Genomic DNA, 16,590 nt, shown 5'->3' with positions numbered 1-16,590 from the left:
TCTGGACACAATGCCTTTAATGGTTTCAGGGGCCCAAAGGACAACCATGTGGGGGAGGAAATGGGGTCGTCATACAAAGTAGGCAGCCAGGGCTGACATCTTGTCCTTGGGCCGCCGGGGGTTGGGCTTCCCAGGAGGCCGCCGGCCCCGGGCCCGCCCCCGGCCCTGTCTCCTTCCCAGGCCACCACGGTGCATGGGGTGACAAGAGGCAGCATGCTTCAGCTCCACCAACTCCTGGAAGATGGGATCACAGAACACGCAGCCCGTATGCTGGGTCTCGTCACCTGGCAGGGGACACTTGGCCTTATTGAAGTCCACGTGCAGCAGGGCGGCCTCACAGGAGGTGCAGGTGTCAGCCGAGACCCGCACGCGGTGTGCGTTCTCAAAGCAGTGTGCTACCACATTGCACTTGTTGCATGCCACCTTCCACTTGGGGCCCGAGGTGGGGTCCAGCACCAGCACCCCGTTCTCGCACTCCACGCACTGGCCAATGCCCAGCATGCTCAGGGAATGCTGGCAGGTGGGGTGTGTACACTCGTTGCAGCCCATGCCTGGGGGAGGAGAAGAGAGAGGGAGCCTAATGAAACAGCCTGCCCTGCCCACCTCCTCCCTGTAGCTCTCTTGGCCTGTTGTCAGCGCCTCACGGCAGGAGGTGCTCTGCTACGCCTGGCTCTTGGGTACACCTTGGAGGCCATGCCAGCCCTGGCCTTCCTGGTCTCTGTCAGCTTTGAAGGCGCCCCAGCCTGACCATGATGAATGCCCCACCCTCACGGGTTCCTGTGCTGGAGCTGGTACGGCCCGGGGAGGGGTAGACTGGGCTCACCCTTCTTCATGTCCCGAAAGGGAGGGTGGTTGTAGCAGTAGGGGCACAGTGGGTAGGCCTTGCCACGAGAGCCTGAGGACCACAGCACCAGCTCAAAGTCGTCCAGCGGGCAGCGCAGTTCCTTGTAGAGCTTGATGGTGCCGTTCTGGGGCAGCGTGTAGGTGTCGTCACAGTGCGAGCAGTGCAGGCGGCTCGGCTTAGCCTGCAGCGAGGCCAGGGCACAGCGTCAGGGCTGCTGTGGCCGCCAAGCCTCATGCCCATGCTCCATGTTACCCCCACTGTAGGGAACATGCAGGGAGCAGATGAAGCACAAAGAACGGCACCCACCCTGGCCGTGAGCCCAGGGCCTGAGATCCACACGTAAGGAAAGGATGTTCTAAAGCCCCTGCAGGGAGGGTCCTGATGACCACGGCCAAGGACGGGACATGCCTAACTGGCCTCACACAGCCTTGGGGTTCCCCTGAGTCACAGGACACTGAAAGTGGGTACTAGTGAGGCTGCCTCTAGCCTATGCCATGACGCAGGTGACTGCCACAATGCTAAATGTGTGACCGTAGGGATTCCAGATGCACCTGCCCACAGCCACCATCCCCGCCTACCTGGATGTACTTCATGAAGCGGTGGCACTTCCCACAGCGTGACAGGGGCTTGCCCGTGGCCGCCAGGGGTGAAAAGGACACCTCCATCAGCTCATCCATGCCTGTGGGGTGAGTGGGCAGGAGTCACAGTGGGTGGGAGTTGGTGTGCAGGTCTCAGCTGGCCCATGGCCTCTGTGACAGGCAGCTGGAGAGGAGGGCTGAGGGTCCAAGTATGAACCTGCCCTGTGGACAGGCCATTGTGTGTGGACCAGCAGCCCTGAAGCACCTTGCTTCTGGCCTCCTGCTCTTTGATCCTGACTATGACCCAGTGACGAGGCATGGCTGCTGTGGCCCACAGAGGCCTGGAGCCCAGATCTTCTGGGAGCTGGTCTTACAGGAGTGGGGCTGGTTCCATGGCAGGCAGCCCTGGCAGCAGGGCCTCTCTCTGGGCCTTACCAGCAATGGAGTCCACAAAGTAGTGGAACTTGCGCTTGAAGATGTCCAGGGTGTGGCCCAGGACCTGGCGGTAGTCGGCCTTGCCCTGGGCGATCAGGTTCAGCTGCTTCTCAACAGCGCTGCGGATGGTGGGCAGCACCAGCTCTGCGTCTGCAGGCAGGAGACAGGCAGCTGCGAGCCAGTGTGCCATGCTGGGCTGCCTCACCTGGCAGGGCCATGCCCCGGTGCCGCCCCCTCCACCTCCAGCTGGCCCTGTCTATATAGACAGGCTCCTACGGCCCTCCAGATCTTGCCCAGTTTCCACCCAGAAACCTTGACCGAGGAGGACAGGTCACAGATGAGCTCCTGGTCATCCAGGCGAGTGCCCCCTGGCAAGAGCTCCAGGCCAACCAGAGCTAGTCGAAGGCAACAAGCTCCTTTCCCTCTCCCTATCGCAAGCACCCCTGCCCCAGCCCCTGCTCTGCGTGGGCCCTGGGGGTGCGGTGGTGCTGATGGAGAGCGGGCCCAGAGGAGGCCCTGTGAAGGCAGGGCCAAGGGGCTCACCGATCTTGTAGTAGCCGTGCACCAGGACGATGCCGAGGTTGGTGGGCCTGAGCCGGCGCCCGCTCTCCACGGTGACATAGTTACGTTGGCAGATGTTGTTGATGTGCACGGGGATGCTGGCATCGGTGCCTGAGCCACACAGGGTCCTGGTTGTCTCTCAGCCTGCCCCCCTCAAGTCACAATCCCCCCCCCAAAGATACCCTGCACCTAGCCAAGGGACATGGGAGGAGGGAGCCTCTCATGTCTTGGTCCGTGGGCACAAGGTGCTTACACCCACTTGCCCTTTAAGGGTCACAGGTCAGAGGTTAGGGAACGCTGCCCCAGGCTGTGCCTGCAGGTGTAACCTCCCTGGCCCCTGGGCCTGGGGCTGCAGCAGGTGCACCCACCAATGCCGTGCTTCTCCATGAGTGTGATGAGCTCAGCCTCGGTCAGGTAGTCGGGCGGGTTGGTCTGCTTCTCCAGCATCTTGACCTCGGCCACGGGGAAGATGTCGCCCCTTTGGCAGGTGGGCAGGCTCTCCTCCAGGGGCACGCTCTGCCAGGGCATGATCTCTGTGAAGCCTAAGGAGACACAGTGTGGCTTGGCGAGGACTGTGGCCTCTTGCCTCTGGCCCTGACACAGGACATGTGATTGGCAGGAGGGTGCAGGGAGAGTCCCTGGGGTACACGGCCCTACCTGGGGAGAGGACAGTCTTCCCTGAGCAGGTAAAGAGCTCGGGCCCGATCCGGAAGGAAATTGTGGTCTGCAGATACTTGCAGTCATAACTGACCGTGGCAATGAAGTGCCGGGTGATATACTCGTACAGTCGCCATGCGTCCCCACCTGTAATGGGCCAGGATGGCATGCGTTATCCTGGGGTCAGGTGGGGGTACCTAAGCCTGAGAAACAGGAAGGGAGAGGGGCTCCCTGTGCCCAGCTGCCGTCCTGACCTGGTCGCCTGACGAGAGCATAAACTACGTGACCCCATGGCTGCAGCTACAGTGGAGCCTGGTCATCTGGGGTTGGGGTGGTGCAGTTATGGCTTCCAGCTCTTCTGGGCTCGGAGGGACATGTGGAGTGGGCATATGCCAGAGTGGGATTGGGGGTGGGGAGGGTAACTGGTACCTAATTCCGCCTCTGTGGCAGACTTCATGGGCGTGATGGGGGGGTGGTCGCCAGCATCGTGGCCCTTGCGTGGGCGGTTGATGCCTTCTGCTAATAGCCGTTTCACCTGTGTGGGAGGACAGAGACGAGTCCAGGCTGGCGCCAGGGTTTGGCACCATGCCTGAGCGTGATTCTGAAGCTTCAGTTCAGTGGCTCAGTGCATGCCAGGGCCACTTACCGTGTCAGCCCAGTAGGGGTGATTGGCCTGCTGCCGCAGGCAACCCTTGAGGTCGAAGTTCTCGGGATAGTGGGTGGTCTCTGTGCGCGGGTAGCTGATGTAGCCCTGCGTGTAAAGTCGCTCAGCCGTCTGCATGGCGTGCTGTGGGCCCATGCCTGTGAGAGATGGGGCCTCAACACCCTCGCAAGATGTGCAAGTGGTGCCCATGGGCCAGGGGCCCAGATCCCCACCCTATTTTTGCCTTTTGGAGGGGCAAGGGTGGTTCTCAGCACCTGGCTGGCTGACCCCTGAACCAGGAAGAGGTTGGACTGGAATGGGTCAACCCTTCACGGCACAGGCAGGGGGACTAGATGTGGTATCGAGTCTCCTGCACACCCTGGCTCCCTGGCTGGGGGGGTGACATGCCTCCCAGGGCGCTGATGCCCACGTGGAACCAGCAGCTGGCGTGGGTGCTAAGCCTCGTGGGGGAGGGGAGGTGTGTTCCCAGGATGTCCCTTCCAGGGCACTTTCCCATCACTTGATCCTCGTGACAACTTAAAAAACAACAACAACAAAAAAAAAACACAGGGGAAGATCATCACCCCATTTCTCCTAAGGAAACTGGGGTTCAGCGTAGAAGAAGTGACCAAACTGGGGCTGGACCTTAGCTGGCTGTGGAGCTGGCCCTCTAGGGCTCACCGCCTCTGAGTTAGAAGACACATGAGGGCCGATTCCCACATGTTCAGTCCTGGCAGCAGCTGCCCAGGCACTGGAAACCCTGTGCTGTACTGGGGTTAGCGGTCTCAAGAAATCCCTGCCACGTACCCAGAGAAGAGCTGGCCACCCGCAGCATCTCCACGGTGTTCAGGGCGAGCGGCCTCTGCTTGGCCTTCTCCTTCCTGCTTGTGGCCTCCACCTGTGTGATAGGACGGCCGTGGGGAACTGGCAGCAGGCCGGCCCGGGCAGAGATCGTCAAGGGGATGCAGGGTCAGGCAGGGCAGGGCGTTGCACTTCATCTGTCTTGCAGCTTCTTATACCTCCTCCCCACCTCCTGCTGTCTTCTCAGGGTTCATTTAGGGACCAGGGAGGGACAAACTACTACCATTATTTCCAGGACAATTTTTTAGGGAAGAGAATTCAGGAGGAATGAGCATGAGGGGTGGTGGATGCAGCCAGGCCATGAGAACAGGTGGATCCCACGTGGGGCGTGTTAGTTCAGCCTGCTAGGTCTCAGTTGTCATTTTTGGAAGAAAGTGGAAGCCAGGATTTCTCTGTGACATGACACGAGTGTTCGATGTTGGGAGCTTTTTTGAAGCTTGTATCAACACCGTGCAGGTCAGATGGAACCTGTCTGTTGGTGGTGCTGGGTAGCGAGCCACCCCTTTCCACTCCTGGCAGAAACAGCTCCACAGCTCAGTGCCCAGGCCTGGCCTTGGCCTTGGCCAATGCCCCAGACACTGGCCAGGCCACAGAGTCCAGACCTACAAACATAGGTGCTGCTGTAGGGCGAGCCAGAGGTCGAGATGGTGTGTCTGCAGAAACATGGCCAAGGTGATGGCAGGAAGCATCTTTTACAAGTTCCAGAGTCTGAGACAAACTAAGTGTGGGTGGGACGGGAGACACCAGGGAGGGCCCAAGAAAGCCGAGGGGATGGTGGCTGAAGAAGGCCTAGCCACACCTCAATGACCCTGGTACCTTTCAGGACTATGAGACATTTTTGCTTGGTACCCCTGGCTGCCAGCCCCATGCCAGCAGCCTCGCCCTCTTCATCACAGCCAGGCTGCAGTCCTTCCAATTCACACAAACTCCAAGCAGGAAATACAACATCGTGAGGTTGCAAAGGCTGGTGAGTCCCAGACCAGGCCCCTGTCAGCCAAGTTCATCAACAGGCACTTGTTCCTCTGCAGCTGCTACAGCTTTCAAGAGCACAGAAAAGGAACAGTGGTGACATGTGTCCACTGGGGCCACATGGGAAGAGCCCGGCAGGTCACAACTGTGGACGCATCTGGGACACACCGGGCAGATGTATCCCACAGCCACTGCATCAGGTGGGACTATCTCAGGAGTGTGTGTCAGTAACCACTCCTCTTCAGGATATTTTTGGTAGAAAGGGTGGGGGAGAAAGGCCTGTGGTGCAGGGTCCAACATTCCACCTCCCGCCAGAGGCTTCCAAGACCAGCTCCCAGGCCAGTGTGACAGGTGCAGGCAGCGCGGGCATACCTTGGCTTCCTTCTCCTGCTTGGTCAAGTTTAGAAACATCTGTGCGATCTCCCTGTCAAACACCCTCACGCGGTCCCAGTCCAGGAGGAGCGCTCGGTCTTTATCGGCGTTAACCTGCCAGAGGGAGGAGGGTGAACCCAGAGCCTGGGGAGACAATCAGCCAAACGTTCTCCCCCACACCCCACAGTGTCTGCACCTGCTCAAGTGTGCTGGTCCTAACCTGACACCAACATCACCCCTTCCCCCTGCTGCCACTCCCCCTCCCCACCTCCCCCACCAGCCTCTGTTGCTCACGCCTTTCCCAGGGACCCTGGGTCAACCATTGCAGCTCTGTGCTATGCTTTCAATCTCCCAGCAAACGTCTGTGGAAGATTAAATTTGAAGAAAAAAGTTCTAGGTTCTTACTTTATTTAAACTATTTTTCTTTTGTTTGAAAGCCAGGGAGAGAGACAAACTCTCACATCCACTCTTTATATGCCTGCAAAGGCCCAGGGCTGGACCAGGCTGAAGCCAGGGGTCAGAAATTCCACTGGGTCTCCCATGTGCGTGGCAGGGAACCTAGCTACTTTTGCCATGCTGCTGCTGCCTCCAATGGTGGGTACCAGCAGGAAGCTGGAACTGGGACTTGAACCAGGCTCTGTGATGTGGGACTTGGGTGGCCCCAGGTATTGTCTTAACTGCTGTGTCAAGTGGGACTTGGGTGGCCCCAGGTATTGTCTTAACTGCTGTGTCAAGTGCCCTCCCCAAGCTTCCTGATCTCATGAATTGTGTGAAGCCCAGGGCCACAACTCCAGGATAGCTGTGAACCCCAACCTCCAGGGCCACAGCAGAGCTCCTCCCCAACTCATCCAAGTCCAGCAAACCCAGGGCCAGTCCTGCTCTCCCTGGAGGCCTCTTCCTGGGTCACTGCATACCGTTCTTGGGTCAAGCCGCTCCTATGAGTGCCCTCGGCCCTGGGCTGCAGGGAGAGTGAGCATGGTTGATGCTGCAAGGATCTCTAAAGTGTTTACTCCTCACTACCCCCAGGCCCCGGCACGAATACGGAAGACAAGGAACCTTGGCCTGCAGCACCCAGTAGGTCTCCGGCTTGAACGACTGGATTTTATCATGTCTCTCCACGCAGAAGCCCAGGGTGGGGGTTTGGCATGGCCCAAAGGAAATGAGAGAGCTGTCTAAATCACCGTATTTTCCCTGGAAGTATTTCGTCTGAAACCTACAGGCAAGAAGGGCGGGCAGAGGGAGAGTGTGGCAGAGAAAGGGAATTTGGTCAAGGATTGATCTGTGACCCCACTGTCGATATCACACGAGTGGGTGTACCCTGGGACTGGGGCTGGGCAGCTGCATGCCACCCTCTGTGGAAGAGGTGGCAGAAGAGTTGGGGGAGGAGCCACGTGCTCAAAGGCGGGGCAAGGAGGCAGAGGCTGGGAACCCCACTATCCACCACACATTTTCCCCAGGACTCCCAAAGGCTAACAAGCACCATCAGCGTTTTTGTTTGCTTTTATCGTAGGTATTTTTTTTTTAACAGCTGGTGGACAGTGGCCTGAGCAGCCAAGGGACCGTGAGGTCCAGCAACACTGGGGACGGCACTGGGCCAGCACCTGGTGAATGCACAGCCGATGCGCAGGTCCAGCTCCTGGCGGGCGTCCACTGACAGCGCCTCGTTGTGGTCCGGCTCCCCCAGGCGGGCCATGGCGTTACAGATGTCTGTGTCTGTGATGGAGCTGAACCTGGCCCGGAACACTGTCTTCTCGCTACCATGGGCCTTATTCATGACAGGCAGGACGGCATCGAGGACCTGACAGGAAGCCCCCCAGTTCAGCCGTGTGTGTGAGCCCCAACCCCCTCCACAGGACCCCTGCCCTCTTCTTGCCTTTCCAGAAACCTCATCTCTCTCCAGACTCACTAATAACTTTCCCTTCTTCCTGCAGCAAGATACTCAAATGTATCCAAACCAGAAATGCTTCAGCCAAGCATGTGAGTGACCCCAGAATCCCCTCCTTCTCAGGGGAGAGGGACCCCAGCTGTGGTGTATGGAGGGGACTAGGGTCACTGCCAGGCCCCAGGTATGCAGCTCATTTCCAAAAGGGGAGAGCCCCATGAGCTAGTCCAGAGGCCAGGGCTTCGGGGAAGCAGCTGGGTCAGGAAAGGACAACCTACCAGCCCCACCTGCTTTCCGGAGAGTATCTCCTGCACCCTCAGGCATGCCAAGCTCTGGAGCCACAGATGAGCTGTAGGGGCCGCAGCCTGAGGGGCATGGGGTGAGGACACTGACCTCCCTGTAGGGAGAGCTTGGCAGGCAGAGGCCAGGGGGTGTAGGAGGTGGGAAGATGAGGCCAGCTAAAAAACACCTGCTTTCCCAGAGTCCCCATTCGGAGACCCGCCACCAACCCAGCAAACTGTCCCTTCTGTGCTTGCTTACCCACAACCCCAACAAGGGCACACACAGATTTTCCAAAAGAACGCAGGTCAATATAGTTTATTCCTTACTTCAGCCCCAGGACTGGGTGATGGTGAGCATCAGTTCAGAGCAGGTATGCAGGGGCAGGAGGGGAGCAGAAAGGCCAGCAGTGAGCCCCGAGGCAGGCATCACACTCACCTCAAAGCAGATGTTCTCCCCTTCCTTGTCGCAGTCCAGCCACAGCACGATGTAGTCACAACCTCTGCCCTCCACCTGCCACACAGCACACGTGAACAGTCACCTGCCACAGGCCCTGCCTCCAATCAAGCTGCCCATGGGGCATGCCAGCTGGGACAGGAGGTGGCGCCCAAGTTCCTGGCTGGGAACATGGGACACACAGACAGTGCCAGGCACCTGCTGGACCTCTCAGAGAAGAATCTGGTTCACACCTGCTGGTTTGGGGTGTTGGGGATGACCCTGGCATCTCTCACGGGCACCGGTTTGTGTCCTGGCTGCTCCACTTCCAACCCTGTTCTCTAACAGCCTAGGAAACCAGTGGTAAGTTGGCCCAAGTGTCTGGGCCCCTATACCCATATGGGAGACCAAGATGAGGCTCCTGGCTCCTGCCTTTGGCCTGTCTCAGACCTGGTTGTTGCAGCTATGTGGGGAGTGAACTGGCAGACAGATCACTCTCTCCCCTATTCTCTGACTTTCAAATAGAAAAGTAATCCTAAAATTTTTTTGTAATCTTAATCTTAAAATTATATTTTATAAACAAAAAATGAGATCTGAATAGCTCTATGATCTGAACTCCCAAGACCACCTACAGCAAGGGCTAGGTGAGTTCTCCCTGAACGCTGGCCAAGGCCCTGTGGATGGTGAGACCAGGAGACGGCCTCTTCCTTCTCCTACCCTAGAAGCCTCCAATTTCCCATCATGGGAATGTACCTGTTTTAGCATTAGGGAAGAAAGCTGGAGCAAACTGGTGACTATGTTTCTAAAAGCAGAGTGGGGGCAGACGCCAGCCTGGAGGGCCTTGGGTCAAGGCCCAGCCCTGCTCCCCATGTCAGCCCCCTCTGTCGACACTCTGGGAAGCAGCAGCTGATGGCCCAAGCAGAGGGACACCGGTCTGCAGCAGCTGGATCCTGTTTCTGCTCTGGCCTGGACAGACAGCTGGGGATGTGGATAGGAGCTCTCTCTCTGTTGTTCTGCCTTTCAAATAAATAAACTTAAATAAATAAAAGGCTGGGTGCTGCAGTGTGGTGATGCTGCGTGGGCTGCCCATACTGGAGGGCTGGTTCAAGTCTCCAAGCCTCTCTCCTCTCTCAGCTTCCAGCACCCTGGGAGACAACAGGTGATGCCTCAAGTGCTTGGGCCCCTGCCAGCCACACGGGAGACCCGAGTGGGGTTCTGGGATCCTGGCCAGGGCCTGGCTACCGTGGGTACCTGGGGACGGAAGATCATTCTGTCTCTATCGCTCTCCCTCCCTCACAAACAGATGAAACTCAGTAAGCATTAGCAACAGTGACCACCATAAAGCAGAATGCTCACTCTCTAGGACCAAGGAGCACCTAGCCCGAAGGTGCTCTGAGGACCAGCAGGGGGCGCAGAGACCTCCCACTGTGGGCATAGCAAAGGGACAGAAATGGGGTGGGTGGCCCCCACCAGTGCCTGTTGCACGTACCTGCAGGAACTTCACCATGTTCAGCTTGGGGTTAGCTTCCTTCTTTTCTGTCGGGGCTTGGCTGAACAGCTCCGCAGGGTCCACCTTGTCCCACTTGTTGTACTTTCCTACAAACCAAGCCCCAGCAACACTGAGTCACATCACAGTTCATGAGGTGGGGGCAGGGGGTAGGATCTGGGGGCTTCAGGCTCTGACACTTCCTAACCTCAGAGGCAGGTGATGCTGTCTTTCAAAGGAGAAGTGTGGCAGCTTGGAGCGAGACTGGCCCAGAGAACCCCCAGGTCTTGCAGTAACACCTACCTCATCTTCCTTCTGTCAGGCATTGAGCTGACACCACACCCCAGCCCCCCACAGAAGCTAAGCAAGCTCGGCCTCACTTCTGGGGCTTCCCCATGGCTGGAGGCACCAGGTCTGGGCTGGCTCACTTTGCTACAGCACAAAAAGCAGGCAGTCTGGGCAGGGCACAGTGGCCTGGTAGCTGAAGTCCCCGCCTTGCACACTTGGGAACCCATATCAGCACTGGTTCACGCCCCTGCTGCTCCACTTCCCATCCAGCTCCCTGCTTGCGGCCTGGGAAAGCAATCAAGGATGGCCCAAAGCCTTGGGACCCTGCACTCGCATGAGAGACCCAGAAAAAGCTCCAGGCTCCTGGCTTTGGATCAGCTCAGCTCCAGCCATTGTGGTCACTTGGGGAGTGAATCATTGGTTGCAAGATCTTCCTGTCTCTCCTCTTCTTTGTAGATCTGACTTTCCAATAAAAACAAATAAATATTAAAAAAAAAATTAGCGCCCAGCACTGGTTCTTATCCCAGTAGCCCTGCTCCCCATCCAGCTCAGACACTCACAGCAACTGGATCTGGCTCAGAATTCTGTTGTCCACACTGGCCCTGAGCTATGATACAGGGTAAGGCCAGGCAGCAGGGCCAGGCACCAGCCATCTGCTGGCATAAGGGGTGCTCTGTGAAGAGGTGTACCTAGCCCTGGCCTGCCCTGTGCAGTGCTCCTGGCAGCAAGGTGGAGGGAAAAGGGTGCACTTACCTAGGAAGTCCAGGGTCATCACGTGACCACAGACGGATGTCATCTTGAAGCGGACAGACTGGCCAGCGAAGGTCCCAGTGTACTCATGGACGGAGCAGGCCCCGTTCAGTCCTTTGTGGGAGGACATGTTCCCTGGGGGAAAGAGCAGTTCACGGTGACGGTTGCTCCAGCCCAGCCTGGGCCTCCACTGCCCCCATACCCCCACCCCCACCGGCTGCTACGCCAAGCAAGAGGGGATTCTTGGACAACAGGAGCCCGTGGTGTCCGAGCCACTGCCCAGCAGCCCGATGGGCTCTTCTCCAGCTCCCTGGTGCTTCAGGAGTGCCCGTGGCCACTGCTCAGCACTATGGTCACTCCTGGGTCCAGTAGGAAGCCGTGTACCCAGAGGTGACAATGCCACGACTTGGCCTCAGTAGATCTGGACCAGGGCCAGATCCTGACCGCATCTTGTTCCTTCTGGGGTGGGCTTCTGTTGCATGGGGCCAGCACTCCAGCCAGCACGGCACTCTGACAAGGGACACCCGCACAGGCCCATGGCCCACGGTCACTAAGGCAGTGTGGTGCTGCTGCCTTAGTACCTGCTGAACGTGCAGCATACTGACCCCAGCCAGGGGCAGACAGCCATGTCTCAGAAAGCAGGAAGCACCAGGCCCAGGCTCACGGACCAGAGTGGTGAGGGAGCTCGGGGCCAGCTCCACCTACCTCGGGAGAGGATCCTGGCGATGGATTGCGCCAGGGAGGGCTTTTCAGCCACCATGAATACAGTCTTCATCCTGGCGCGGGACCTTCAGGCTCCTCAGCCCTGCCCTCTGCAGCTGCAGAACAACAGTGAGGGCAACGTGATGAGAGAGAGGAGCTTGGGCCCACCGTCCAGGCCTAGGCCAACACCATAAGAGAAGACGACAGTGAAAAACGGCAATGCTTCCCACGCCAATCCACCTGCCTACGGGAAGCTCCCCTGGAACGAAATCAAGGAGACAAGTAGCCCGTACGAAGAGCCCGTACGAAGACCCGGGCAACAGGGGAACTGCTCGGCTCCCAGGCACAGAGGCAGTCACGGTCCCTCTCCACGTGCCTCTGTCCTGCTGGCCCCCTGGGCTGACAGTGGAGCGTCCCAAGTCCTTCTGAGCCATGCTGGAGCCCAAGGCCTACTGGAAGCAGGCCTTGCTCGAGTATGGGCACTTTCTCTTCCTCTCTTTAAAGATGTAAAGAAAGGCAGTGTCTCTCATATATATATACATACACACACACAGCCTAAACAGTCAATCCATCTTTCATCGTTTCATCATGTTGGTATGCTCCCCAGCTGGCCACAACCAGGGCTGAACCAGGATGAAGCCAGAAACCAGGAACTCTATCCAGGTCGCCCACATGGGTGGTTGGCTCCAAGCACGTGGGCCATCCTCTGCTGCCTTCCCAGGAGCATTATCAGGCAGCTGGGTAAAAAGTGGAATAGCCAGGACTCAAACTGTCACTCTGAAATGTGATGCTGGTGTCACAGGCAGCGGCTTAACATGCAGTGCCACAATGTCAGCCCCTTATCATGGTGTTTTTGACAACAGTCTTGAGTTAAAACAACTGGGCTAAGTGAAGGAAATGAACAGACATTTTTCAAAAGAACAGATTCAAATGGCTAACAGAAATATGAAAAGATGCTCAGGCTCCCTAGCCATCAAGGAGATACAAATGAAAACCACATTGAGAACCACCTAACTTCAGTGAGGCTGGCCTACATTCAGAACTCTACTAACAACACCTGCTGGCATGGATGTGGGGAGAAAGGCACCCTCCTTCACTGCTGGTGGGAGTGCAGGCTAGTACAACCACTATGGAAATCAGTGTGGATAGTGCTTAGAGAATTGCAAATAAACCTGCCATATGACCCAGCAATCCTGCTGCTAGGGATACACCCAAAGGAAATGAAAACTGCATAGGAGAAGAGAATCTGTAATCCTATACTTACAGCAGCACAATCCACAATAGGAAAGACATGGAAACAACCCAGATACCCATCCAAAGAGGAATGGTTAAAGAAACTGTAGTATGGGGGTATACCTACTCCATGAAATACTACTCGGCCATTAAAAATAATGAAAGTATATCATTTGCAACTAGATGGTCCCAACTAGAGACCATTATGCTCAGTGAAATAAGTCAACCCCAAAAGGACAAATACTATGTGTTCTCTCTAATAGAAGGAAACCATCACACAAATTGTAAGATCAATACCCTCTCCATACTGTTTTTGCTGCATTCTGTATGTTTTGATGTTTTTTATTTCATTTGCATTTCTTCTAAATAGAAACCTTTTCTCTTGTCAAATTCATCGTCGGCTCATGGATTGCATCGTGGCATCATTTTACCCAAGAGGTTTTTGGGTTTTCTTTTCGTCACCCATGCATTGGTTACTCAAAGGTGTGTTTTTTTTGGCTCCACGGTAATGTAATTTTTTTGTTTGGTTAGTTTAACTTAATAGCTGTTGCTGACTTTGTTTCATGGTTTCATGGTTTCTCATTTAAGCAAACGTATAGTGGCGTGCCAGGAAGCTCCCTCCGACACTCGTGAAGCCAATGCATGTGGGTTCCGACACTCCAGAGTTCCGGGAGCGCCCCCTCTTGTTTCCTGACCCCCCAACTCCAGCCCAGCTGTGTCCTCGGGCTGTGGGAGATCGGAGTTGCGGATCCAGATGTGAAGGTATAATGCAATATGTATCCCTGCTTCCAAATCAAAGGAGGACTCCCAATGAAATTGTTGGCCACATCTAGGCAATGGGATGCTGGACTGACACTGTTTGTACCAGCAATGTTGGGGCACATTTAAATAACAGACTGATGGAATTATGACTCCTTATGAAGGACTATACTATTATAATAATATGGGAAAAATCAGGGGGAGGAGGGGGGAAATGTGGAAGGGGGGATTCCCAGACCCGATGGAACAGTACCATCAAATTAAAAAAAAAAAAAAAATAAGAATAACTGGGCTGACTTCTGGGTAAGAAAAAAAGAGAAACAAAGATTTCCACTTTAAAACTTTCAGAGCCCGGTGGCGTGGCCTAGCGGCTAAAGTCCTCGCCTTGAGAGCCCCGGGATCCCATATGGGCGCCGGTTCTTATCCCGGCAGCTCCACTTTCCATCTGGCTCCCTGCCGGTGGCCTGGGAAAGCAGTCGAGGACAGCCCAAAGATCTGGGACCCTGCACCCGTGTGGGAGATCTGGAAGAGGTTCCAGACTCCCGGCTTCGGATCGGCACGCACTGGCCCGTTGCGGCTCACTTGGGGAGTGAATCATCGGATGGAAGATCTTCCTCTCTGTCTCTCCTCCTCTCTGTATATCTGACTTTGTAATAAGAATAAATCTTTAAAAAAAAAAAACTTTCAACGAGGAGGCTATGCCACTAATGTGTGGCTGCAGGCAGCCTGGGGGATGATGCCGGTAGGCACATGTAGGGACCGGGGAACTCTTGTCCAGGCAGGCAGAGTGAACCTGGGGATTTCTGCATGAGCCTGGTCCTGGGCTGGGGTAGGAGGAAAGCCCAGGTCAGCAAGCTGGCCTGGTGTGCGGGTGGACCAAGACTGGGGAACTGTGAACATGCTGGGATCTTGGGGAGGTACAGGGGTAGGGTCCCATGCCAGCATGAGCCAGGATCATGGGTGCCTAATGGGTAGGCAGAGCTCCAAGCCAGCACGCCACCCCACTGGGCTTGGGAAGACAGGGATAGGGAACCCATGTGCTTCCAGGCACAGGGACTGTAGATTGCTCAAGGAAGGGAGTATATCGATGTGTGGGAGGGAGGACCGCTGAGGGAGTATGTTGCAGGTGAGGAATGACTTCTGGGAGACCTCCACCAAGGCCTCTGTGCTTGCAGGTAAGGGAGGGGATTGAGGCTGAGCAGTTTGGAGGGAAGCTAAAGGACCTTTCTGGCTCAGACTGATGCACCTGCCTAGTGGGAGACCTGACCTGTGCATTGACCACCACCCACTAGCACACACTAAAGTTAGGGCTAGTGGCTTACCTGGTAGGGCTAGATCACAGTACCCACTAGTGGGTGTTAGAACAGGGGTTGGATAATGCTAAACTGGGCCATGACACTAACCAGCATGTGACAGAACCAGGTCTGGGGACAGTCTATGAGGGATATACGAACTCACCTCTACAGTACTGCAATATCCACTAGTTCACTCAAGAGCTGGGGTTGTGATAGGCTGAGCAGGGCATGACCATGGAACCCCCCAACACTCATGGATACTGGGGTGGGGCAATAGGCTGGGATGGTCGAGGCTACAGCACCCAAAGGTGCACACAAAAATATGGTGTGGGGGGCCTGGCATGACAGACTAGTGGCTAAAATCCTCACTTTGCATGCACCAGGATCCCATATGGGCACCGGTTCTAATCCCAGCGGCCCCACTTCCCATTCAGCTCCTTGCTGTGGTCTGGGAAAGCAGTAGAGGACGGCCCAAAGCCTTGGGATCCTGCACTCGTGTGGGAGATCCAGAGGAAGCGCCTGGTTCCAGCCTTTGGATCAGCTCAGCTCCTCCGGCCATTGTGGTCATTTGGGGAGTGAACCAGTGGATGAAAGATCTCTGTTAACTCTACCTTTCAAATACAAATAAACACATACACAAATATATATATATATGATATATATATAAGATAGATAGATAGATAGATAAAGACAGAAGACTGTAGGGCTGACTCTGGGGATGGGGATGGGGCTATATCTATATCTGTGTGTGTATATGTTGATTTTAAATCTGTAAAGCCATTGAAAATACTTCCCCTTGGCAGTGTTTCCCTCTATGATGTCAAGGATGCTGAGACTTCCCCGCATCTACCATTTCCTTCATACCCAAGATCCTGAGTTTTCTGATGAATACTGAATAGGCTGACAAGTCACCCCCAGGAGACACAGTCTACCTTGGGGCCGGAGACTGTCACCAGCAGCAGGCCTGACACTGGGCAGCGCACGCTGGGACCCATGAAGAATACCCAGTTTCAGACTGCCTGTCCACCGGCATCCTGAGCAACAGCTAGTCACCTTGGCCAGGCACCTGTAAACGTGGGCTCCACAGACAGACATGCTCCTCGGGCAGCTGTGCCGCCAGGTGGTTAGGCTGCTCGAGGCTCCACACCTGAATGCCTGGATTCAAGTCCTGGTTCGGGCTCCCAATTCTAGCTTCCTGCTGATGCATACCCTGGGAGGCCCTGGGGATGGCAGTCAGGTTCCTGCCACCCAACAGGGTGCTCTGCTCCTGGCTCCCAGTTTTAGCCTAGCTTGGCTAGTCCAGTCCTGGCCATTGCGGCCATTTGGGTGGAGGGAATGTACCAGTAGATGGCAGATCATGCTCTCTGTCTTCTTATTTAAAGATTTATTTATTTTTTGGGCCCAGCACAGTAGCCTAGCAGCTAAAGTCCTCACCTTGCATGTGCCAGGATCCCATATGGGCACCGGTTTATGCCCCAGCTGCTCTACTGCCCTCCCAGCTCTCTGCCTGTGGCCTGGGAAGGCAGTACACGATGGTCCAAAGCCTTGAGACCCTGTATCC

The 16,590-nt window shown here is 56.0% G+C and overlaps 1 protein-coding gene across 1 annotated transcript; it reads right to left on the bottom strand.

The window, feature by feature from the left end:
* Window positions 1-11,945, bottom strand: TOP3B (DNA topoisomerase III beta). Its single transcript, XM_004592040.2, has 17 exons — window positions 11,746-11,945; window positions 11,044-11,175; window positions 10,006-10,112; window positions 8,520-8,594; window positions 7,522-7,718; window positions 6,977-7,133; window positions 5,921-6,034; window positions 4,526-4,616; window positions 3,722-3,876; window positions 3,505-3,610; window positions 3,076-3,222; window positions 2,787-2,960; window positions 2,401-2,529; window positions 1,858-2,007; window positions 1,423-1,523; window positions 824-1,025; window positions 1-551 (listed from the first exon to the last, which is right to left on the bottom strand). Exons 1-17 carry the CDS (start codon window positions 11,813-11,815, stop codon window positions 70-72), a joined length of 2,589 nt encoding a protein of 862 aa, XP_004592097.2. The 5' UTR covers window positions 11,816-11,945; the 3' UTR covers window positions 1-69.
* Between the last annotated feature and the right edge of the window lie 4,645 nt (window positions 11,946-16,590).

The sequence above is a fragment of the Ochotona princeps genome, chromosome 29 (assembly GCF_030435755.1).
Source record: "Ochotona princeps isolate mOchPri1 chromosome 29, mOchPri1.hap1, whole genome shotgun sequence".
NCBI classification, from domain to species: Eukaryota; Metazoa; Chordata; class Mammalia; order Lagomorpha; family Ochotonidae; genus Ochotona; species Ochotona princeps.
The sequence above is the reverse complement of the archived record's forward strand: the minus strand, read 5'-3'. Positions and strand labels throughout refer to the sequence as shown.